Source organism: Microcaecilia unicolor, chromosome 5, assembly GCF_901765095.1.
Source record: "Microcaecilia unicolor chromosome 5, aMicUni1.1, whole genome shotgun sequence".
In the NCBI taxonomy this organism is placed as follows: Eukaryota; Metazoa; Chordata; class Amphibia; order Gymnophiona; family Siphonopidae; genus Microcaecilia; species Microcaecilia unicolor.
Genome location: NC_044035.1, coordinates 61,932,912 through 61,958,424, shown reverse-complemented (window position 1 = coordinate 61,958,424; position 25,513 = coordinate 61,932,912). Strand labels below are relative to the sequence as shown.

The 25,513-nt window shown below is 48.2% G+C and overlaps 1 protein-coding gene across 1 annotated transcript in view; it reads right to left on the bottom strand.

The window, feature by feature from the left end:
- Positions 1 to 25,513, bottom strand: part of LOC115470067 (WASH complex subunit 2A-like) — a 211,934-nt gene that overhangs the window by 17,336 nt on the left and 169,085 nt on the right. Inside the window, exon 29 of the mRNA XM_030202955.1 lies at positions 10,975 to 11,604. Within this exon, the coding sequence (XP_030058815.1) occupies positions 10,975 to 11,604 (630 nt within the window). The remainder of the gene's footprint in view (positions 1 to 10,974; positions 11,605 to 25,513) is intronic.

The following is a 25,513-nucleotide window of genomic DNA, read 5'->3' as shown; positions in this document are numbered from 1 at the left end:
AGATACTCCAGACTCTGAGTAGGAACCAGATGACTTGTCCATATTGACCACCCAACCTAAGGATTGCAACACCGCAATCACTCGGTCGGTGACCACTTGACTCTCCTCTGCTGTCGTTGCCCGAGTCAGCCAGTCGTCGAGATAGGGATGCACTTGAATCCCCTCCTTCCACAGGAATGCCGCCGCCGCCACCACCACCATGACCTTGGAAAAAGTGCGTGGGGCAGTGGCCATTCCAAAAGGAAGGGCCCAAAACTAGAAGTGCTGACCCAGCACCGCAAATCTGAGAAATCTCTGATGGGGCTGCCAAATGGGAATGTGCAGGTAAGCTTCCCTCAAATCAAGAGCCGTCAAAAACTTGCCTGGTTGAACAGCAGCAATAACTGCCCTTAATGTCTCCATGCGGAAGTGACGAATCCGCAAAAGCTGGTTTACTTTTCTGAGATCGAGAATAGGCCAAAAAGCCCCTCCCTTCTTTGGAACCACAAAGAAGATGGAGTACCGACCTGTGCGCCTTTTGAGAGGAGGAACAGGCACGATAGCTCCTATCCTTTGCTGGTCTCGCAAACACTGCAGAACTGCTGTCCTCTTAGGCCGCGATACACAGCGGGACTCCAGAAAAAAGTCTGTGACGGGAGAGAAGAATTCTAGCTTGTAACCTTCTCGCACCACATCGAGGACCCACTGGTCTGAAGAAATTCTGGCCCACTCTGGAAGAAACAGAGAAAGCTGACCACCGATCTGCTCTTCTCCCGAGTGAACCTGCGCCCCATCATTGGGAGGCCCAAGAAGGAGCCCCCTGACGAGAGGGGGGTCCAGCTGGACGCTTCTCGTTGCAAAAGGAAGAACGCTGCCCAAAATGAGGACGCTGAAAGGCTGTGTTGGACCGCCCCGGGCGATACCGTCGCGTCTCTCTGAAACGTGACCTCGAGGCTCCCTGCCTAGAAGTAGACTTGGGTCTATCCTCTGGAAGACGCTGAGATTTGGAATCCCCCAAATCTTTAACAATTTTTTCTAGGTCTTCCCCAAAAAGCAATTTCCCTCGGAAAGGCAATTTAATGAGCTGTTGCTTAGAGGCCATATCTGCAGCCCAATGACAGAGCCACAGAAGACGCCGAGAGGAAACGGTCAAGGCCATGAGTTTGGCCAAAGCACGGACCAAATCATACAAGGCATCCATTAAGTACGCCATCCCAATATCCATCAGCGACATCTACTACTACTACTTAACATTGCATCTGAGGAGTTCCTGGCATATCAGACTTCGAAATCGAATCCATGACAGAATGTAGCCAAATGAGACAAGCTCTAGCCGCATAAGAACTACAAACAGAAGCTTGACGTGTCAAAGTGGCCACCTCAAAGGCACGTTTTAAAGAGGCCTCTAGCTGTCTGACTTCCATATCCTTAAGTGCCACACTACCTTCCACTGGAAGAGTAGTCTTCTTAGTGACCGCCGTCACCAGGGCATCCATCGTAGGTTGAGCAAACTGCTCTAAACGGTCTGCTGAAAACGGATACAGCCTGGCCATAGCCCTGGCTACTTTAAGCCCCCTATCCGGACCCGCCCACTGGGCCGAAATCAACTCTTCAATAGCTTCATGTACCGGAAAGGCCTTAGAAGGTCGTCTGGTACTAGCCATCATGGGGTTGACCGCCTGAGAAGCCGCAACCTCAGGGTCCTCTATATTCAGGGCTTCCAGCGCCTGAGAGATAAAGGAGGACAAACCTCCTTATGGAAAATCTTCACGGTGGAAGAGTCCTCTGGTTGGACAGTGAGGACACCATCCTCCACGTTCTCTACCCCCGTCTGCTCCGAGAGAGCCACCACGGAGGAAGCTGCAGGCGACCATATGCAGGACCCCTCCTCAGACCCCAAAGAAAGCCTAGGTTTTTTAAGGGAGGAGAAATCCTCTGGGGAAAAACCCGAAATCTCTTGGTTACCCCCAGACCCCCTGAGAGAATCAAAGGCCGAAGCTGTCGCAGCCGTGTGAGGAGGGGGCAAGGCCCTTTTCAACAAAAATGCCTGATGGAGTAGCAAAATAAACTCTGGTGAAAACCCCTCCCCCGCAACGGAGGTCGCAGCCATGGCACCTGCACCACCGCCCACAGGAAACCACGCTCTCGGGGGGGGGGGCACTGCTCCGTTGAGTCCTGCAAAATCAGCGCACCCTGCGCTGCAAAGGCCCGCTGCCGAACGCCGTTTCCCGCATCGGGAACAGCGTTTTACCGCCCTGTCCCCGAACAGGAACCCAGCAGGATTTACCCCGGACTGGGAAAGCGTGGGAAAAAACTCTCCGACTCCACTTCGAGGCAGGCTCAGACAAGCAGGCAACAGAAAACAGGACTCGGACAGCAGTAACACAAATCTGCTCTCAGCAAAAACACACTTCCCTGTGTTTCTCTTAAATAAATTCTATGGTTCTCTCTTTTTTTTTTTTAAAGTGAGGAGGCAGAAAACAAACAGGGAAGGAAAGGAACAGCAAACGCCTGTTCAGAGGGAATTTGAGGTGCAGCAGGGACCCAGCAACTGGGTATGCTGCCAAAGGGGACACCACCAGTCCGCCACCCCCGGCTCAAACTGGCCACCGGCCCAGGAGCACCCTCAGAGGCCTTGGGCCCAGGAGCTGGAGAAAAAGCTGTCCACCACCTGCTGAGATAGAGACATACTAACTGAGGAAGCAGCTGGCCGTCTGGCATCACTGCCTTTAGTTTGTTTATCTCTATCTCCACCTGCTGGTAGGCGGACTTAACCCACTAGTTCCTGGATTCATCTGCTGCAAGTGACAAGGAATGCTGCTTTTTAACAAGGCAGTCAGAAGCGCACCCTCAACCCTAGGGGCACTGAATGGGAATCTGAGATAGCTGCGGAAGTGCAAATGGCTGTGGACCATGCTATAGGAAAGCAATTATAACAGATTATTGATAAATTAGATGGAATGGATAATCACTTCACTACACTGAGAAAGTAGATACAATCAGTTCATTAGTGTGTGGGGGATGTGGAGATGTCGATGCAGGAGACCTCTCAGGAGGTTAAATGCCTGTGGGAGCTGATGACTATACTGGAGGAGAAACTAATTGATATGGAAAACCAAACCCACAGGAATAACTTAAGACTGGTAGCTGTACCTGAATCAGTTCCAGAGGCTGAACTGAAGGGCTTTTTGGAACCCTCGTTCTCCACAGAGTTAAAGCTCCAAAGCATAGCCAACTGTTTACGGACTGAAAGAGCACATAGATTGGGACCTAAATGTAGAGTTATGGATCACCCTCAAATAGTGATTTTGAAGCTTCTCAAATATCATAAGGTGGAAATTTTGCAGGCCCTGTGTGCGGGTAAGACTTTAGAATAAAACAGTAAAAAGATTTTTTGCTTCCAGGATTACTGCGCAAAAGTATCCCTTCAGCGCAAACAATTTGCTCCTTTATGTGGCTGTTTGCATAAACTCCAAGCACACTTTAGTTTGTTATATCCAGCTAAGCTGAGGGCGATATCAAATGGTGTTTCCACCTTTTATAATATGGTGGCTGCAGTTCAGGCTTTGGTGGAACAACTGGAATGTGAGAAGGGAACTGCTTCCTCATGAATTATCACCTTTACCAATAACTGGAGAAACTAATTCACAGAGATAAGCAAGGGATTTGGCAATAAAGTTAAATTTACTGCGATATAGATGCTGTACGAGCCTTATAATTATCCTGGCCAAAATCTATCCTTCAGGAGCTGTTGAATGTTAGCTTGGCAATGGTGTACCATGGACCATTCACAGGATCTAATATCCAGTATTAAGCAAATGGATAAACTAGTTGTCTGCATGGTCTAACCCAGTGTTTCCCAAGTCAGTCCGAGAGTAGGGAAATGGGACTTGATATACCGCCTTTCTGAGGTTTTTGCAACTACATTCAAAGTGGTTTACATATATTCAGGTATTTATTTTGTACCGGGGCAATGGAGGGTTAAGTGACTTGCCCAGAGTCACAAGGAGTTGCAGTGGGAATCAAGGTAAAATTATGTATCATACCTGATAATTTTCTTTCCCTTAATCATAGTCGATCAATCCATAGACTGGTGGGTTGTGTCCATCTACCAGCAGGTGGAGATAGAGAGCAATCTTTTGCCTCCCTATATGTGGTCATGTGCTGCCAGAAATTCCCCAGTATGTCGATATCAAAGCTCCATCCGCAGGACTCAGCACTTAGAGAATTACACCCACAAAGGGACACTCTGCCCAGCTCACCACCGCCGAAGCGGGGGAGGGAAAATATTCCAGCGCACCACCGCCGGGGCGGTGGGCGGGAAACCATACCTGCCGACGCGGGGGGAACTGGCTTATCCTGCTACTGCAACCGCGGGAGGAGCTGGCTTACCCTAACACCGCCGAAGCGGGAGGGATACAAAGCTACCCTACAGCCGCACGAAGTGGGAGGGAGCGCCGGCATAATTTAGTTATCAATCCAGCCACCGCCGAAACGGGGGGAGAGGAAACAGCAGCTCACTGTAACACAAAATCGTCTCAACTCGAAGAGACTTCAATTGGAAGAACTTGAACACGAAGTCCTCGTGAACAGGAAATGAAGACTGAACTTGAACCTGAAATATAACCAGAACACAAACAATACAGATATCTGGGAGGGGCTATGGATTAATCAGCTATGATTAAGGGAAAGAAAATTATCAGGTACAATACATAATTTTACCTTCCCTATCATCAAGCCGATCAATCCATAGACTGGTGGGATGTACCGAAGCAGTACTCACCCAGGGCGGGACATGGAAATCCCTGAACGCAACACTGAAGCCCCAAACTGGGCCTCGGCCCGAGCAGCCACATCCAAGCGGTAATGTCGTGAGAAGGTATGAGCCGACGACCAAGTAGCCGCTCTGCAAATCTCTTCCAAGGAGACAGATCTGGACTCTGCCATCGAGGCTGCTTGTGCTCTAGTAGAGTGTGCCTTCAGCTGAATAGGCGGAATCTTCCCCGCCGCCACATAAGCTGACGCGATCGTCTCCTTGACCCAACGTGCCACTGTAGGCTTAGATGCCTGCAGACCCTTACGAGGGCCTGCGAACAGCACGAACAGATGATCCGACTTCCGGAAATCATTGGTCACGTCCAAGTATCTGATGATGACCCGTCTAACATCCAGGTATTTGAGCGCAGGGTACTCCTCTGAGTAATCCTCCCTACGAAACGGAGGGTAGGTAAAGCTGCTGATTCACATGGAATCGAGAAACAATCTTGGGCAGGAAGGAAGGCACTGGGCGAATCGATACTCCTGCCTCAGTGAATCGCAGGAACGGTTCTCTACACGAGAGCGCCAGGAGCTAGGAAACTCTTCTGGCTGATGTGATAGCCACCAGGAAGACTGTTTTCAACGTCAGGTCCTTCAGCGATGCCCTTGGCAAGGGCTCGAAGGACGGCTTCTGCAAGGTCCGTAGTACCAGATTGAGATTCCACGTAGGCACTATCGATTGCAGAGGGGGGCGCAGGTGATTAACTCCTTTGAGAAAGCGTACCACATCCGGCTGTGAAGCCAGGGAAGCCCCCTTCAGACGACCCCTGAAGCAAGCTAGAGCCGCCACCTGGACGTTCAGCGAACTGAGCAACAGGCTTTTCTCCAGCCCCTCTTGCAGGAACGCCAACACTGAAGATATTGGAGCAGTGAAGGGCAATATAGAGCCTGCCTCGCACCACGACGCAAAGGTATGCCAAACCCTGGCGTAAGTGGTGGAAGTAGAGCGCTTCCTCGCTCTCAGCATAGTGGCGATGACCTTGTCTGAGAAGCCCTTCTTCCTCAGCCGCTTCCGCTCAATAGCCAGGCCGTAAGACCAAAGGGGGAGGGATCCTCCATCACCACGGGACCCTGATGTAAGAGGCCCCGCTCTGCTGGCAGCCGCAGAGGGCCGTCCACCGAGAGTCTGACCAAGTCCGCATACCAGGGACGTCTGGGCCAATCCGGACCCACCAGGATCACCCGGTCCGGATGCTTTGCCACCCGGCCTAGCACCCTGCCCATCATGGGCCAGGGCGGGAACACATAGAGAAGCTCCTGTGCCGGCCAATGCTGGAGAAGAGCATCGACTCCCAGAGATCGAGGGTCCCGTCCTCTGCTGAAAAAACGCAGCACTTGGCAATTGGCCGAGGACGCCATCAGATCCAGGCTCGGCTGGCCCCAGAGTTTCGTGATGTCCAAGAATGCCCGAGCAGACAGTTGCCACTCTCCGGGATCCAAGGTATGGCGACTGAGAAAGTCCGCCTTGACATTCATGACTCTCGCAATGTGGGCCGCCGACAGCTGTTCCAGATTTGCTTCCGCCCATAGGCAAAGCTTCATGGCCTCCTTGGCTAGCGGGGCGCTCCTGGTACCTCCCTGGCGATTGACATAGGCCACAGCCATGGCATTGTCCGACAGGACCCGTACAGGCCTCAGCATCAGTACCGGGAGAAACTCTAGAAGCGCCAACCGAATGGCTCGGAGCTCCAGGAGGTTGATGGACCATTTCGTCTCTGCAGGAGACCAGAGCCCCTGCGCTGTCCGTCCCAGGCAGTGGGCTCCCCAGCCCGTCAAGCAGGCATCCGTCGTGATGACAACCCACTCCGGGGTCGTAAGAGGCATTCCTGCGGACAGGTTGCCTGGCCTCAGCCACCAGCTCAGCGCCTTTCGCACCGCTGGATCCAAAGGAAGGCGTAATCCTCCGAGACTGGAGTCCACTGCCGCAGAAGAGAGTGCTGTAGTGGTCTCATATGAGCCCTGGCCCAGGGCACTACCTCCCATCGTGGCCGTCATGGAGCCCAACAGCTGCACATAGTCCCAAGCCCGAAGAGTAGAGGAGGCTAGGAACTGGCCCACCTGGGTCTGAAGCTTGACGCTCCGGTTGTCCGGCAGGAACACTCTGCCCACTTGGGTGTCGAATCGAACTCCCAGATACTCCAGGGACTGAGTCGGGCGCAGCTGGCTTTTCTCCCAGTTGATGATCCATCCCAGGGAGCTCAGAAGAACAATGACCCTGTCTGTAGCTCTCCCGCACTCCGCATAGGAAGGGGCTCGGATCAGCCAGTCGTCCAGATAGGGATGGACTTGCACTCCCTCCTTGCGGAGGAAGGCTGCGATGACCACCATTACTTTGGAGAAGGTCCGCGGAGCCGTAGCCAACCCGAACGGGAGGGCTCTGAACTGGAAGTGTCGGCCCAGCACTGCAAAGCGCAGAAAGCGCTGATGAGGCGGCCAGATGGGAATATGTAGGTAAGCTTCCTTGATGTCCAGGGAGGCCAGGAATTCTCCCTTTTTCACCGCAGCTATTACGGAGCGGAGGGTCTCCATCCGGAAGTGCCGAACTTTCAAGGCCTGACTGACTCCCTTGAGGTCGAGAATAGGCCGAGCAGATCCTTCTTTCTTTGGCACCACAAAGTAAATGGAGTAGCACCCCTTGCCAAGCTGATCTACTGGCACTGGGACCACCGCGCCCAGGCGGATCAGGTTGCTTAAAGTCTGCTGCACGGCAGCTGCTTTGACTTGAGACTTGCAAGGAGAGTTTACAAACCCGTCTCTTAGGGGTCGGCAGAACTCTAGCTTGTAGCCGTCTCTGATGACTTCCAGAACCCAACCGTCTGAAGTTACCCTGGTCCACTCGCCCAGAAACAAGGACAACCTTCCTCCTATCTGCACTGGGCCATGGACCAGGTCCCCGTCATTGGGTACGCGACCCTGGGGGCGGGCCGGAGGACGAACCTCCGGGACGGCGGTCCCTACGAAAGGAATTCTGCTTGGGGGAGAAGTTCCGTTTGAAGGAAGCGGAGGCAGAGGAGGCCGACTTGCTCGGGCGATACCAACGGGCTTCCTGGAATCGGCCCTTAGAGGGACCAGGACGGGCACTGCCGGCCCGAGCCCTGACCTCCGGAAACCTCTTGCCCTTGGACGTGCCGAGCTCCGTCACGATCTTGTCCAGCTCGTCCCCAAAGAGCAGCTTGCCTTTAAAAGGCAACTTGGCTAGGCGAGATTTAGAGGCATGGTCAGCAGACCAGTGCTTAAGCCAGAGCCACCGCCGCGCAGAGACTGTCTGAGCCATGCCCTTGGCCGAGGCTCTCAAAACATCATACAGCAAGTCTGCCAAGTAGGCCAAACCTGACTCCGGGGTCGGCCATTCCGCCCTCCAGGAAGGGTCCGAGGGGGAAGCCTGCTGCAAAACAGTCAGGCACGCCCTAGCCACGTAGGAGCCGCAAACCGAGGCTTGCAAACTCAGAGCGGCCGCCTCAAAGGACGACTTTAAGGCCGCCTCCATTCTCCTGTCTTGGGCGTCCTTCAGGGCAGTGCCACCTTCCACTGGCAGCGCCGTTTTCTTAGTCATGGCAGTGATTAAGGATCTACTGTGGGCCAGACAAAGGCTTCCCGTTCCCCCTCAGGAAAGGGGTACAGACGGGACATAGCCCTGGCTACTTTCAGGCTCGCCTCAGGGGCATCCCACTGCGCTGAAATTAAGGTCTGCATGGCTTCATGAACGTGGAAGGTTCTAGGCGGGTGCTTCGTTGCCAGCATAATTGCGGAGCCAGTAGAGGCTGAGAGAGAGCCTTCCTCCGGAGAGGCAATCTTCAAAATGCTCATGGCCTGCACAAGCAGGTTGGGCAAATCCTCTGAGCGGAAAAGCCGCGCTGAAGAGGGGTCGTCCGCTACATCCGAGCGAGGATCAGTCTCTTCCATCGATTCCGCTAAGGATCTCTGGGAGAACTCAGACACGCTGCCGTCATCCACATCAGAGGAGACCGAGTCCCCCGAGGGTGGAAGATCCACCCGAGGGCGCTTAAGCATAGAGGCCTCATCACCCCGATCAGAGGGGTGGGCAGGGGCAGTGTTCTGCATAAGAAAGGCTTGATGCAGCAGCAAAATGAACTCAGGGGAGAAACCCCCCAGTCTGTGCATTTCTGCAGCCTGTGCCGCGGCCCTAGAGGCGCCCTCCATCTGCGCTCCCAGTAGCGGGGGAGAGGCATGTTGCGCTTCCAAAATGGCGTCCAGTGCGAAACTCCGAGAAGGAGCCGCACGGGAAGAAGGGCGTTTTAATTTCGCCGACTTCTTACTGTTGCCCGATTCAAGGGCGACCAAGCTGTTAACGTCTCCCATCTCGAGGGCGGCCCAAGAAGAAGCCGACCGAGCCGCGTGGCTGGTCACGACCGGGAGGGCGGCCAGCGGGGGATGGGTGCCTAAGGCGGGAAAGGCCGCTGCGCCGGAGGAAAAACCGGTGAACTCTCTCGGTTCCGAAAGGGCGCCCAAAAAGGGCAACTCTACCTTCGATCCCCCCGCTTCCCCGCTAGGCGCGCGAACGCGTTCCGGGGAGCGTCTTTTCACGCCCTTGCCATCCGCGGCCATAGCCACATGGAGACCGTTTGGGGAACCCCCTGCCCGCTAGTAAAAGGTAAAAATTACCTATTTCTTGCTCCGAGCAGCGACGACTTGTTCCAGTGAGCAGCTGCAAATGGACGTCCTTTTTGAACGTTAAAATTTTTTTTTTTTTTTTTTAACGGAGCTAGCGGGAGGGGGGAGAAAAAAAGGGACCTGGCACCACCAGGTTTGCACTTGCTCACGAAGAGCCCTCAACCCCAGGTACTCAACAAAACCTAAACAATTAGGCTTGGAGACCTAGCCAGAGCTGCTGCTGTGTGACCACACACCTGCTGAGATAGAGAACATACTGGGGAATTTCTGGCAGCACATGACCACATATAGGGAGGCAAAAGATTGCTCTCTATCTCCACCTGCTGGTAGATGGACACAACCCACCAGTCTAAGGATTGATCGGCTTGATGATAGGGAAACTCAGTTCCCCTGGATCAAAGTCCACTGCACTAACCACTAGGCTACTCCTCCACCCCTTTGCCAGTCAGATTTTCAGGATATCCACAATGAAGAGATTTGCATACATCGGAGGCAGTCTAAGTAAATCAATCTCATGCATATTCATTGTAGATATCTTGAAAACCTACTCCAGGATCAACTTGGGAAACACTGACCCAACCTGAAAGTTAACCTAAGGATCCAGGGACCACCCAGAGAATTAGCTAAAGGTTTCTGGGAGATATTGCAAGCAGCTCTTTGAGCAGGGACTGTCTCTCGAAATGTTAAGTAGTAGTAGTAGTAGCTCTGACTTCACCCCCCACCCCAGTCAGATCCCTGGTGATGTCAGTGTAGGTAGACAGACAGGATGTCTCCTACCCTTCTGGACTTAGTTTATATGTTTTAGGACTAGTGCTCAGGAAGAACAATAGAAACCAGACAACTGGTCTCCAAGAACTGGGCCTTCAAAGAAATACACACCCTCTTGGTAATCAGGAGATATCAAACCAAAGAAACCAACTTATACATAGGAAGATGCTGGGAAAAAGAATTCAGATATTTAAACCCAGATAGGGTCAGGACAGACACAGACATTCTCACACACAAACCCCTTCAGATATCCACATGTACCCCTCCCTCAGCTACCTCCAGATAGCTCTGCTCTAAGGCCCAGATGCTCAAACCTTTGGTGCAGTACTGAACAGTGCCAGAACAGCGCAGAAGAACAGCTCCCTAATGCTGAACATTAATAAGATGCAAATATAGGTGCGCTCAAAGTGTTGAGCATTAGGGAGTTCGGCAGGAGGATAGCGTCTCTGCACATGTGCTCAAGATTTGCGCATTAAGCACATGCCCAGAAACCATCTTCAGAGAAAAGCCCTGGTGGTCCGGTGGACCCCAGACCCCTCCACACCCCTCCCCCCAAGACCTAAAGCCCTGGTGGTCCCCAGACCCCCCGAAAATAAATAAAGCACTGGTGGAAGCCACTGGAAGAATGTTACCACAGAATAAAAGTGCATGATAGAATTAATGATCTGAATGTCTAAATTTCTGACAGATATGCCAGTAGACAAACTTGAACATGAAACACACAATAAAATTAATTCAAAAATTTTAACTTATTTTCTTCCATAAAGTTTTCATTACCTCAAAAATATCTTGAATATTTGGTTTCAAGTCCTGCTGTATCTTGGATTTTAAATCCTTTTTCTGTGCAGATTCCTGTCCACCAAAGAGATAGTCTTCACCTTCCTCATCCTGAAAAGGAATGGACTTAATTTTTTTTGAAGGCTTATATTTTGCAGGCTGGAAAAGGTCACTGTCATCGTCCTGCTCATTTAAACCTGAGAGGATCATTTTCTTGCCATCTATTTTTGCTGGTTTGGTTTGTAAACTGTCAGCTGGTCTGTCCTGTGATGTGGCATTCCGAGTTGATTTTGATACCGAACTTATTGCAAAGAGCTCATCAGAATCAAACATGTCACTGATGCTTGGAGTTAGGGATTTTGTGGATGAACTTGTGTCCATTCCAGGGAATAAGTCACCACTGGGTCTCACTGTGGAAACCTTTTGCATTGCATTATCTTTTGCAGTTCTTGTTTCAGGCTCTGTGGTCTCAGTCTGTCTTACGTTTGGGATCACAGTGGTCACTTTTGAGACTGGTAAATGGGGCTCTACCAATGGGCTAATTTCATCTGTCTCACTGGAGCTCTGAGAAGCTAATCTCCTTCCTGGCCTTGTAGGGGGTCTTCGTTTTCCAGTAACTTTGACTCGATTCTGTAATTAAAAATCAAACTTATTACCTGATAAACATTTAAAATCAAAAGTGCTTTAAAAGAAATGCATTTTAAAGCAGCAATAAGGCAGCTAAACTGTCCTTTTGAGAAATGTGTGCAGCACAAGTAACTAATGCTAAATCTTAGAACGTGATAAGTAGCATGAATGGGTAACAGCTAGATCACAAAATTATTTATGACCTCAGTTATGTGATCTTGTCTAAAATAGATGGTGGTGATAGCGAAGTTACTCACCTGTAGCAGGTGTTCTCCGAGGAGAGCATGAGGTGAAGCCATCCAACACAGCCCAATATGGACAAAGCCTAGCACGTTTTGCTTAAGAAAATTCCAGCAGCGTCCCACCATACATGGACAGGTGTGGGTCCATCAGTCAAATGACACAGTTGACGAAGACAACTCCTAGGGGAGATAGGAGGGTAAGTGAGAATACTTGGCCTGCTGTCTTCGAAGAACATCTGCTACAGGTGAGTAACTTTTGCTTTCTCTGAGGACATGCAGGCCAGTTGTATTCTCACATGTGAGAATCCCTAGATAGCAGGTTCACCAAAAAACAATACTAGGACAATTGAGGCTTGAAAAGTTGAGGCTTTGAAGTCAAATAATCTGAAACCATATATAAACTGGTTGTGAAGGTGAAGCCTGAAGTTGGATTCTAGACACCAATGAAATTCTGCAGGACTGTCTTACAGAACCAGCTATCACAATAGGTATCCAGCTCTGAGCAGGAGTATGATGTGAATGTGTGGACTGACACCCATGTCGAAGCCTTGCAAATCTCCTCGATGAAGGCTGGATCTCAAGTGGGCTACCGATGTAGCCATGGCTCTGTGATTATGAGCCGTGCCATGATCCCCGAGAGTTAGCCCAGCCTGGGCATAAGCGAAGGAGATGCAATCTGCTAGCCAATTGGAAATTGTGTGTTTGCCAATGGCTACCCCCATCCTGTTTGGATCAAAAGAAACAAAAAGCTGGGTGGACTGTCTATGGGCTTTAGTCCACTTCAGATAGAAGGCCAAGGCTCACTTGCAGTATAAGGTATGCAGTACACGTTTGCCAGGATGGGCAGGAGGTCTGTGGAAAAATATTGGCAGAATGACTAACCAGTTGATGGAACTCGGACACCACCTTAGGAAGGAACTTATGGTATGTGTGAAGAACTACTCTGTTGTGATGAAACTTTGTGTAAGGTGGATCAGTTACTAGAGCCTGAAGCGCACCGACTCTGCAAGCGGAAGTTATTGCCACCAAAAACACAACTTTCCAGGTCAGATATTTCAGATGACAGGAGTCAGGTGGCTTAAAAGGAGCTTTCACGAGCTGGATGAGAATGACATTGAAATCCCATGACACAGTAGAAGGTTTGACAGAGGACTCTGTCAATAGTAGACCTGCCATGAATCAAACAACTAGAAGCTGTACAGAGGTGGGTTTACCCCCTACACGGTGATGGTAAGCATTGATTGCAATAAGGTGTACCCTTACAGAGTTGGTTTTCAAACCAGACTCAGAGAGGTGTAAGAGGTATTCAAGCAGTTTTTGTGTAGAGCAATTAAGAGGCTCTAGGGCATTGCCCTCTCATCAGATGGCAAACTCCCTCCATTTAAAAGAATAACATTTTATTTATTATTACATTTGTACCCCGCGCTTTCCCACTCAAAGCAGGTTCAATGCGGCTTACATAGTAATAGGGATTACAGGATTTTGATAAGAAAATAAAAGTTAAATGTAACAATGACAAAAGTTGATAGGTAGGTGGTAGAGACTATTATAAATCTCTTAGTGGAATCTTCCTTGGAAGCAAGCAAGATTCTGGAGACATCCTCAGGCAGATTCAAGGTCAGAAATTCTATGTTCTCAGCATTCAGGTTGTGAGGGCCAGAGACTGGAGAGGCTGGGGTGCAGAAGAGACCCATCGTTCTGTGAGATGAGGGTTGGAAAACACTCCAATTTCCACAGTTCTTCAAAGGACAATGTCAGAAGAAGTGAGAACCAGATCTGTCTTGGCCAGTATGGAGTGATGAGGATCATAGTTCCCCGAGCTTGCTTGAATTTCAGCAAAGTCTTCTCAATGAGAGGTATGGAAGGATATGCATACAAAAGACTCTTCCCCCAATGAAGGAGAAAGGCATCCAACGCTACTCTGACATGCTATCTCAGCCTGGAACAGAACTGAGGGACTTTGCTGTTTACATGAGTGGCAAAAAGATCCACTGAGGGATTGCCTTACTCTTGGAAAATCGTGCAGGTTATGCCCATGTTGAGAGACATGTGAGGTTGCAGCACCCTGCTCAGTCTGTCTGCCAGCCAGTTCTCCTTGCCAGTCAGGTATGTGGCCTGCAGAACCATCCCATGAAGGATGGCCCACTGCCACATCGTCGCTGCTTCCTGACACAAGGGGTACAATCAGAATCCTTCCCCCCCCCTCACCCGCTTGTTCACATAGTACATCGCAACCTAGAAGTCGGTTTGAATAAGAATAATTTCGTTCAGCAGCCAAACTCTGAAAGTTCTTAGAGTGTTCCAAATGGCCCTTAGCTCCAGAAGGTTTATGTGAAGTTCTCTCTCCTGAGCAGACCATGCCCCTTTGGAGTGAAGACCATCAACATGAACTCCCCATCCGAGGCTGGATGCATCCATTGTCAATACCTTCGGAGGTGGTGAAATTTAGAATGGCAGTCCAATGGTTAAATTCAGCTGAACTGTCCACCAGAGTAGGGAGAGAACTATCTCTGGAGGGACAAGGATAACATCCACCAGGTTCCCTGTAGCCTGAGACCACTGGGAAGCCAGGGTCCATTGGGCCCCCCTCAAATGGAGGTTTGCCATGGGAGTGACATGCACTGAAGAGGCCATGTGGCCCTAGCGATCTCAACATTTGCCAAGCTATGACCTGCCTGCTGCTGCGGAACTGCAAGGTGAGTGCATCTAAGGCATCCACTCTTACTTGTGGTAGGAAAGCCCAAGCTTGCACTGTATCTAGCAGGGTGCCTATGTACTCCAACTGATGTACTGAAGGCAGATGGGACATGGGGTAGTTTATAAAGAACACAGTTCTCCGCATGGATTCCTGTGCCCATTCCTGCAACATGCTCTTAACCAGTCAATTGTCCAGGTAGGGAAACATATACACTCCCAGTCTGTGTAAAGACCCTGGGTGCTGATGTGAGGCCAAAAGGTAGAATGCAATACTGGTAGTGGTGTTACCCTACTCAACATCTGAGACACTTCCTTTGACCAGAAAGCATTAAAGTGTGGGTACAGGTATCCTTTAAGTCCAGAGAGAATAGCCAATCTTTTTCCTGCATCATGGGGAGATGAGTGCCCAGGGAAATCATCCTGAACTTATCTTTGACTAGCAATTTGCTCAGGGCTCTCGGGTCTAATTTGGGATTAAATTTTCATCTTTTTTTTTGGCACAAACAAGTACCTGGAAGAGAGACCCTTCCCTTCTTCCACTGGTGGCACAGGTTTGACCGCACTGGCCTGTAGAAGGGCGGAGATTTCCTCTACAAGTACCTGCTTGTGCTGATGAATGATGCCCTCGGTGATGCGTAACAGAGATATACTATTTGAAGAACCCACGTCAGTGGTTACAAAGGGCCACCTCTGATGGAAAAAAATTCAGCCTACCCCCCTACTGGCAGGCTATCAGTGACGGTTACTTGGAATACGGTTATGCTCTTCTGGAGACAGTCAAAAACTCATCTTTTGTTTTGACTGGGGAGCCAGCTGGGGCATTTGGGTCCAGGGCTGACAAGGTTGTGACCACTGGGATTGTGACTGCTGGGTAGAGTGGGAAGGTGGTGGAAACCTACACCTTTGAGAACAGTAGGGTCTCCATCTAGGCTCATTAGAGAACCTCCTAGTTGAGGAGGATGCAGCTGGAGGCTGCTGAGAGGGACTAGATGGTATCAGTATGCTTTTTTTTTTTTTTTTGAGGTCAGCGACCTCTTCCACCTTGCCCCCCAAAAGGTTGTCACCTTGGCATGGTACGTAAGCTAATCTCTTTTGAACCACTGGTGCCAGGTCAGAGACACAAAGCCATGAGTATCTACACATCCCCCACACCCATGGCAGGAAGCCTGGATGTGATATCAAAAGTATAACAGATGCCCTTGGCCAGATATGTGCTGCACTCAAACTGCTTCTTGGCCACTGGTGAAGCTCTGTGATCTGCTCCTGAGAGAGAGAATTCATGAGACAGAGTATTGCATACCAGAGTCTTCAAGTAAATGCTCGCATAGAGCTGTTAGGTCCGGATGTGAGCAATAGTATCAAGACCTTTTAAGAAAAAAATGTTTCCTCCCAAACGAGCCCAGAGTCTGGCCTCTCTATATGGGGGAACTAAGGCATTAGTCCTGGAACTTCTGGCTCATTTGAGAGTGGATTCAACTACCAAGGAGTGGTGAAGCAATTACGCCCTTTCAAATTCGGGAGCCATTTGGATATGATTTTCCATATCCACCTTCTTTGGCACGACCTGTACTGAGAGGGGAGATTCCCAGTTCTTCATCAGCACATCCTTCAGGATAGGGTGTAATGGAAATGTGACCCCTTTCTTGACAGGAGATTTGTAGTCCAAGATTAATAGCATCTCAGCCCTGGGTTCCTCTTCTGTCTCCAACTTAAATGGGATGGCAGAAGCCATCTCCATAACAAAACCATTGGAAAAAACCCTCAGGTGGGGATTTACGCCTCTTGTGGCAGGGAATGATCAGAAAAGATACCATAAGCCGCCTCCAAGAAGTTATATGGATCGTCCTCAGACTCCCATGAATGGTACACAGCAGACTCTTTGAAATACTCTGAATGGACTGAGTCTGCACCTGGCCTGGGTCAGTGGCACAGTGTTCACTCCCTGGAGAGGTGCCAAGGTACAGCTCTACCCTCAGACACTAGGAAGCTTCCTCACCCAATATTGAGAGTGGTACTGCATAGGTCAGGGTCAATGTCTGTTGAGGTGCCGGCGTCAAAGTTTGCTCCACAGGCAGAGTCTGGGCCTTGAGCTGCAGCAAGCGCCCTCGATGCCTGAGCGGAGTGCAACTAGAACATCTGGGCCAGTTCCTCCCTGAGCATGGTCCGGTAGTGTTGGAGGGCAAGCGTTGGCAAAGGCTGGGGAGCTGGTTTAGAGACAGCCTGAGGAAGTGTTGGTATCAAGGAGAGAATGCAATGATGAGTCCTCGAAGAGACTAATGGACCCACACCCCTGCATACACAGTGGGATGCTGCTAGACCTTTCTTAAAGCAATACATGCAAGGCAGAATCCACACCGGGCTCTGTCAGATGACATCACCATATGTGAGAATACAACTGGCCTGCTTATCCTTGGAGAAAAGGCAATTATACAGTGCAGAGAGTTTGTGGATCCCCCAAGATGTTTGGCTTTTTAGCACAATATAGAACCAACCTAGATCCTAACGTAAACCCTGATAAAAGGAAAAGTAATTAGACAGCTGGGTAACTCATACTAGACATTTTGACATTCCACAAAAAGATTGAATAGTAAGCATCCTTATGGGAACGGTGAAAAGTGTGTCAACGCCTAGTTTCCTTAGCACAATTAGTTGGCTAATTAAAATCAGGTATTTAAATGGTCTAACAAGTAAACCACTGTGTAAAGTACATCTACATAACTGTTTGGGTATCCAATTCTGTAGGCTCATGAATTAACTGAGCAGCCTGGGGTGTGTTCCAAGGTGGTAAAGTAGATTAGAAATTAGCTGACAGATGACAGGTGGTGGTAGTGAAAGGTATTCATTTGGAGGAAAGAGGTGAGCAGTGAAGTACCTTAAGAATTGGTGCTGGGACCAATTCTTTCAATTTCTTTGTAGGTAATAGTAAGAGGGTTAGAGGAAAAGTTTACCTTTTTGCAGACAACATGAAGATCTTGCAGCAGAGTAGACACCTGACAGATATTAGACAACATTAAAAGTGATCTACAAAGTGGAAGACTGATCAACTGCTTGGCAATGAATCTTTAATGTGAAGCGATACACCTCAGTTGCAGAAATCCAAAGGAACTGTAATGAAACAGGAGGTGAAAGCCTGACATGCATGGACCAGGAAAGAGACTTTAGGGAAGGGTGCACAAGTTCAATCCTCAAGGGCTGCAAACAAGTAATGCTTTGAGAATACTCCTAATGAATATGCACGAGATAAATCTGCACAATGGCAGAATGACCCCTAGCGGCAATACCACAAGACTACTGCTAGGGGGGTAATAGGTGCAATTTTGAACACTGGAGGCCCCAGGTTGTGAACACAGCAAGACTACTTCTGCCCTAGTCCACTAGACTATCAGGGAGTACCCCAGCTAAGTCACAGGGGGATGGGAGGATGGTCAGGCTTTGGTGGGGAGAGGGGTGCCTATTGGGGCACCGGTTTTATTGGTTTGGCATGTTTGACACAAGGGTGAAGAAGTGGTGACGTGAGACTGCTGAGATTATTCAACATGTCGTTTGATATCTGGAATGAAATTGAGATACGTACTTGTGTTATATTATTGATGAATAAAGTTGCAAGATTATAACATGCATGGTTTATGGGGAATGTCGATGTGCTGTAATGGCTCCCTTTCTGAGACTCACTTTGCCATGTAATGTAAACGTTACCTGAGCACATTCAAAGTTTATTTATATATTTATTATAATATTGGATATTTGTGTTAAGTTCTGTGATATTTGTAGTATTGGTTTCCATTCAGGGCACAGGGTTAGTATAGTTTTGCTCCTTTTTTTTTTTTTTACTTGTTTGAATAAAGGTGAGCCAGACAATAGTGTAACTGGATTTTCAGTTACCTTATTTTTTTTCTGGAATGTGGGGGTGCAGTGGCACCCAGTAGTGAGATTATAGTTCCTGACGAGTATATATTTTATCTACATTTTGGTAGATTGGTTCCTTCCTATCATACTATGGAGTTCTGCTTTTAATTTCACTTATATTGTAAACTACTCTAAAATGTATTTCAAAAAGGGTGGCATATTAAATGGAGATAAACAATAACCTGCAGACCTCATGGCATACCCTGAAGAAAGCCACATCCTTACATTTGGCGGGCTTTACAGCGTCCGTTGAGTTTTCACTGCTTAACAGCGGTTTTATCATTACAAGGTATATCATTCTACATTCTGCACCTATACTGTGTTTTTCAGTTGCAAGCGTTTGACCCCTGAGGCAGATGGTTGTTCTGTCGAAACACGGCCCCATGTCAGGTCATATACATATCTGGTGCTGAATAAAGTTGCTTCAACCCACCTTTGGCTGATGAGATTTCCTGGTCCACCCTTACTTTCCTGTATTGATATCTGAAGAAAGCCACAGCATAATGGCTGAAACATTGGTTCCACTTACTCAGATGCGGAACGACCAGGACTACTGCAACAATTACACAAGCTGCATAAGCTTAAGAGAACAAATAATCATCCTGTCCTCAGAGAACTCTTTTCAAGTTAGAATCTTTGCTTTCTCCGAGTACAATCAGGATGATATCCTCTTACTACTGGGAATAGATACCAGGCTGTCTTAAGGCCTGCAACAGGCAAGGTCTATGATCAGAACTAATTAAAACTAATACATTTCTCTCTCATTTTTTGTAGATTGCCTAGAAATGAAACAAATGGGTCTAGGAGGTACAGCTGGATTCTAGACCTGAAAAATTCTGAAGGACTGTGCCTAAACCAGCTGTTGTATTGGGAATCTTGTTCTAGACCAGGGGTTCTCAACCCAGTCCTCAGGACACACCCATTCTGGTTTTTAATAAATCCACATTGAATATGTATGAGATACATCTGCATGCACTACTTTCACTATACGCAACTCTCTCTCATGCATATTCATTGGATGTATCCTGAAAATCTGACTGGCTGGGTGCATCCCGAAGACTGGGTTGAGAACTCCTGTTGGTATTGATGGTATTGAGATGTGAAATGTGTGATCTGAACTCAAAGCTGCAGGTCTTTAGATCTCTTCTACTGAGGCTGACCTCAAGTGGGCTACTGACGCAGCCATGACTCTAACTTTGTGAACCATATGACCCTCCAGTCAGCCCAAGAAGGCATAAGTGAAGAAAATGCCATCTGCCAGCCAATTTGACAGTGCATTTACTGATAACAGCACCCATCCTGTTTGGGTTACAAGAAACAAAATGTTGGGTGGACTTTCTATGAGAATTAGTCCACTCCAAATAGAAGGCCAAGGTCCTCTGGGAAAAATGTAGGCAGAATATTTAACTGATTAAGATGGACTTTCAATGCTACCTTAGGAAGGAACTTAAAATGTGTGCACAAAACCACTCTGTTGTAAAACTTTGTGCAAGGTGGATCAGCTACTAAGGCCTGGAGTTCACTGACCCCGAGTGCTGCAGTGGCCGCCACCAAAAACCTAGATTTTCCAGGTCAAAAACTTTAGGCGACAGTTATCAAGTGGCTCAAAGGGAGCTTTTATTAGATGGGTAAGGACATCTGAGATCCAATAATACTGTTGGGGGCTTGATGGGAGGCTTTAGTAAAAGTGAACAACTAAAGGATGAGCAGAGGGGTTTACTCTCTACATGCTGATAAGCTCCAAATGCAATGAAGTCTTTAGACCTGACTGACAGATGTATTCAAGCTGGTTTTGTGTAGGTCAGGAGAAGGTATCTAGGGCTTTACCCTCACACTAGAAGGCAAATGTCTTCCATTTGAATCCATCAGCACTCTTAGGGGAATCCCTCCTAGAAGCAAGCAAAACCTGAGACATACCCCTCATGGAATCCACCTCTAACCTCTCAACATCCAAGCCATGAGGCTAGGGACTGGAGGTCAGGATATAGGAGGGACCCTTTGGATTTGAGTGATGAGGGTCAGAAAGCAGTCCAGTCTCCACAAATCTTTGGAGGCTAGCTTCAAAAGAAGAGGGAACCAACCTGCCTTGAATGACCGACACAGTGGTGAGGCCTGGAACGAGGGCATCGAGGTACTGGGGAATCTCATTACCCTCTGGTAGCTCTTCTCCCTCCCCCCTGGAGGGACTGGAGATAAAACACTGGCTTGGTGCACACCAGCTCCAAAGCTCTTTGAGGCCTCAGTGTTGATGTGCTTCCCTCAGGTGGTGCATTGGCATCCAGAATAGGTACCTGAGATGCTGGCACTGATGCTCTCAATGTTACAGCCTCCTGCTGAGCAAACAGGTACTCCATCTCCTCCTGCAGCATGGCCCTAAGCCGCTCCTGGAGGGCTAAGGCTAACCCCCAATGAAGGCTGGGGGTTATGTCCTTCGAAGGTATTTGGGGCATATCGATGACCCTGTGTTGACTCATTGGAGTCCGTTGCATCCTGTATGTTTTCCTGATGCCTCGGTTTTCTCAGTGTCACATTTCGAAAGGAATAGATGTCTATGTTTCCTGGTTTCTGCCCAACACATCTCAAAGTTTTTCAGTGTCAACAAGGATGATGACAAATCCTTCTCTGCCTCATATAGGGGAATGAGGATGTTCATCCCTGGCGGCCACTGTTGATGCTCGATGTTGAAGAAGGCGGAGGCCCTCTAAATGTCAAGCATCCCCAATATTCAATGCAGGTCCCGGAGCCATACAGACCGATGCCGAACTCAATGGATTGGACTTCTTAATGCCAAAACTTCTTTTGCGCGGCTTCTCAAACCTTTGACGCCTCTTCCTAAGACCTGCAAACAGGATTTACAAGAAGAAGAATCAAGACTGGGGCACCAGGCATTGCAAGCACCAGATATGTGTTTCTGTCATGGACACGATCCTATTGCACCGCCTGTACTTTTTGAAACCAGTGAGAGTTTTGTGGGACAGGAAAAATAGCTTTGTCAGGTTCTCAGGTTCAGAGCCCTTGGGCTGGGCTCTGGAGCAAACGTGAGCCCTTGGGCTGCTGACGAGGAGCGACAGCAGCAGGCAAAACCCACCAACCAACGCTGGCCAAGCACACCGACACCGGCAGGGACTGTAGGCACCGCCCAGCGAGCCGGAACACATGGACTGGAACACTGGACTGAAATTCCCCGAACTGGAGGACACAGGACTGGAACCCCCCAGACTGGAACACTGGACTGGAATCCCCCGGACTGGAGGACACAGGACTGGAGCACACCGGACTGGTCCACACAGCTTCACCTGCACTTAGCTACTAAGCCCCCCAGGAGTTGAGCTCCTGGGTTCGAGTAGCCAGCAGGGCTTACTGGATACCGGATGACACAGGGACCAGGAATGGAAACAGAAGTGCTCCTAAACCTAAACTGATCTACGTGCTCCCAAGCCCTAAACCAGCAGGACTGTTCCTAACAGTAAACAGACAAAAGGACTTCCCAAGCCCTATACTAAACAGGAGCTCCTAAGCCCTGCTCAAGAAAGGGACTTCCTAAGCCCTAAACTAACAGAGCAGGGAACTAAACACAAAGCTAACACAGGTGCTACTAAGCACCAAGCTACAAGCAGAGCTCTACACTAACAAGCTAAACACAAAACTAACAAGCTACCTAAGCACTGCTCTAGCAAGCTAGATACAAAACTAACAAGGTGCTTCCTAAGCACTACTCTGGCAAGCAACCAGAAGAGCTCCTAGCACTAAAAGGGAAGACAGGGGAGCCACAAGGAAAAAGCAGGGAAGCTAACACATACGCCAAAAGTGCTTCCAAAGCACTAGACTCAACCGTGCTGCTAACGCACCAAACACAAACAGCAAAGACTGCAATGCTCCCAATAGCACAAACACCAGAAGTACTTCTAACAGCAAACTCTGCAGTGTTCCTAACAACACCAAACCCAGGAGTACTTCTAACAGCAACAGAGCTTCGAAAGCCCTACACACAGCAAAGCTTCCAAAACCAAGAGGGAAAAGCAGGGGAACCACAAGGGAAAAGCAGAAAAGCTAAACACACAAACACCAGTGCACACTGCACTAACACTAACCTGGACCTTAGCAAAAGCAAGCAGGGAAACTAGACACAAAGTCAGAAATGCACACTGCACCGCTCTACCTAAAGCAAACACCACCGTTGCAAAGGCTCTGAAGGAAACAACACCACTTCCTTATCAAGGCCCTCCCTGATGATGTCACACTCCCTAGACCTAGGCAAAAGCACACTGACCCAGAGAGGCCCAACCCACACCAATGCAAAACCGTGAAGCACTTGAAGCCAGTACACCCAAAGAGAGGTAGAGCTAACTCAGTCCACCCACACAGCTGTAGTAAAGTGAAACAATTAACCCCATGCTGCTGGAAGCTGCCAGCACAGAGAGACAGAGCCAGCTCAGACAGGACAGACAAAAGAAACAGAAGCCAGCTAAGAAGCTGACCCCCAGGAAAGAAATAAGTTTGAGAGGGGTTCTGACCCCAATCATAACAAGCTTCAGGGAACACAAATAGCTTGATTGTGAAAATTCTAACTGGCTGGGTACCCAAGGGGGCCTAATGGGCCTTGGAAAAGAGAGAAACTTTAAAAGCACCGAAAAACCTAACTAAGGAGAACTAAAGGTAAGTGGCGCCGTGTGATCAACTTACACACTAGAAGCAACTGTGAACACAATACTGGTACAGCAATAGAAAATCAAAGCATTGAGCATCGGAGGAGGCAAGATGGTGAAAGAGAAAAACATGTTGAGAACGAGCTATCTTTTTTCCTGAAGAATTTGCTCACCTTGGTGTCTAAAAGTTGGGGTAGGACTAGGGGACCTCTTCCCACATCACAGTCTGCCTGTAATTACTACCTCTGCGGTTCCCTTTTGCTGTGGGTGAAGATGTAATCAGGGTGACAAAGAGCCCTGACCTGGCCAGTGAAGCTTCACCCAGCCCTCATGGTTCCAAGCCCCCTTCATATCCTGGGCAATGTGGACAACAACTACTGAGTATTGAGGAGCTAAAAGTGTAACTGGAGGCATAAGCAAAGTTGTGCAATCAACATCCGAAGAATCAAACTTATTTCAGCATTCTTGTTGCAAGAGACGCCTACTATGGATAGAGGCACTGAAAGCGTCTGGAGTCTGGGAAATGTTGGCCATAACAGCATAATAAGAAATAATGCAAAAACTCAGGTTTCTCTGTTACCAGTGGTGACTTCTCTGAAGGCCTCGATGAAGCCAGAGGTGGTAACACTAGATGCACTGTGGAAAGCCATAAAGAATCTGCATAAGGTTTGTTCCTCTTTTGTTGTTATTTCTACATCCCCCATGAAAAAGCATCAGTAGACACTAAACTGAATTTACAGACTTCCAAGAAAGGCATTTCAAAGTACTATGTCTCAGGATAAAGGCTTATTATTATGGAAAATAGAGAATCTGGAAAATTACAATAGGAACCTTAATCTGAAATATCCCAGAACCGTCTCCCCACATTTACCAAAAAAAATCTATTATCTGGCTCAAATAAGTAAACTTGAAGACAGGTCTGAAATACTGGATGGTCCCCATTGGAATCCTTGGAGGAAGAGATTAGAACATTGGAATCCTTGGAGGAAGAGATTAAAAGCAGATTTACTTTGTTAGTATTGTTTGTTTCTTCAGGATAAAGAATCAATTTTAAAACTTTATTATCAGGACAGAGATACAAACGTTTTTTTTTTTTTTTTTGGGGGGGGGGGGGGGGGGGAAGTTAAAGTATTTCCATATGTTTCCAAATTGACGCAGCTCAGGAGGAAGGTATTTTTTGAGTTCAAATTCTCTTGAAGCATCCTTTCAATTAAGATTTTCTTGTAAATGAATTATTACCTTAAAAAATGTTCAATATGCATTTTATGAGCCTTCGCCACTGAGATTTTTCTTAGAAGGGCAAGGTGCTCCTTTTTAATTAAAATCTGAGCCATCGGTGCTTTAGTTCAGGAAAAATTAATTTTCAGCAAGAATATATTTGCTCCTATTACCTGGTTCACAATTGTTTTATGTCTACCATCTTCCTTTGGTTTGTGATTCTTGCTTCTTCCAATTGTGGACTATATATTTTTGTTTGTTTGTTTTCTGTAACTTTATTCTAAGCTTCTTTTCAAAGTTTATTGAGTGTACTTACAAATGCAAAAAGGTGAGCTGCATGGACCACAAAAAAACTGCATTGCCTGACTGCTCTGCACAAAAATGAAGACTGAGCTGGTCTCGTTTGATAACGGAGGGCAAGAAGGCGCACACGTGCGCTGTATTGCTGCCAAAGGGCTTTTAGAAAAAGACAATGGGGAGTGTTTCCATGCCAGGTTCCGTCAGATGACATCACCCAGTAGCAAGATATCATCCTGCTTGTCTTTGGAGAATGTAAGATACTACAGAACAGTGTTTCCCAAGTCCAGTCCTAGAGTACACCCTTTGCCAGTCAGGTTTTCAGGATATCCACAATGAATAAGCAAGAAAGATTTGCAAATAGTGGAGGGTGTATATGCAAATAAAGCTCATGCATATTCATTGTGGACATCCTGAAAACCTGACTGGCATGGGGTACTCCAGGACTGGACTTGGAAACACTGCTATAAAATAGCATCCTACTGATAAAGAACACTGCGTAATTCAAAAGGTCCTAAGTGTCAGAAAAGCTGACTTAGTTAAGATGAGAGAGTACTGCCACTAGCTGAATGGGAAAATCTAGTGGAGGTTAGAGTTGTGGGCAAAATTGAAAGGAGATAGTTTAAAGCAAACATTTTGTTATGAAAGTAAATAACGCTATGGTGTTTCATTTTTTGAACTACTGCAATGTGCTGTAGATGGGGCTACTAATCAAAATGCTAACCATATTCTAACATGAACCAGAAAGAGATGAGTGAACAGCCATCTCTAGACAGACAGCTTCACTGGTTTCCAGTAAAAGAAAGAATACAATTCAAATGGATACTCCCTGGTAGACAACTTCACTCCGCCCAAGGTCATTTACTGGGGACTAAGACTTTCTCCGTTGCAGATCCTGAGCACTGG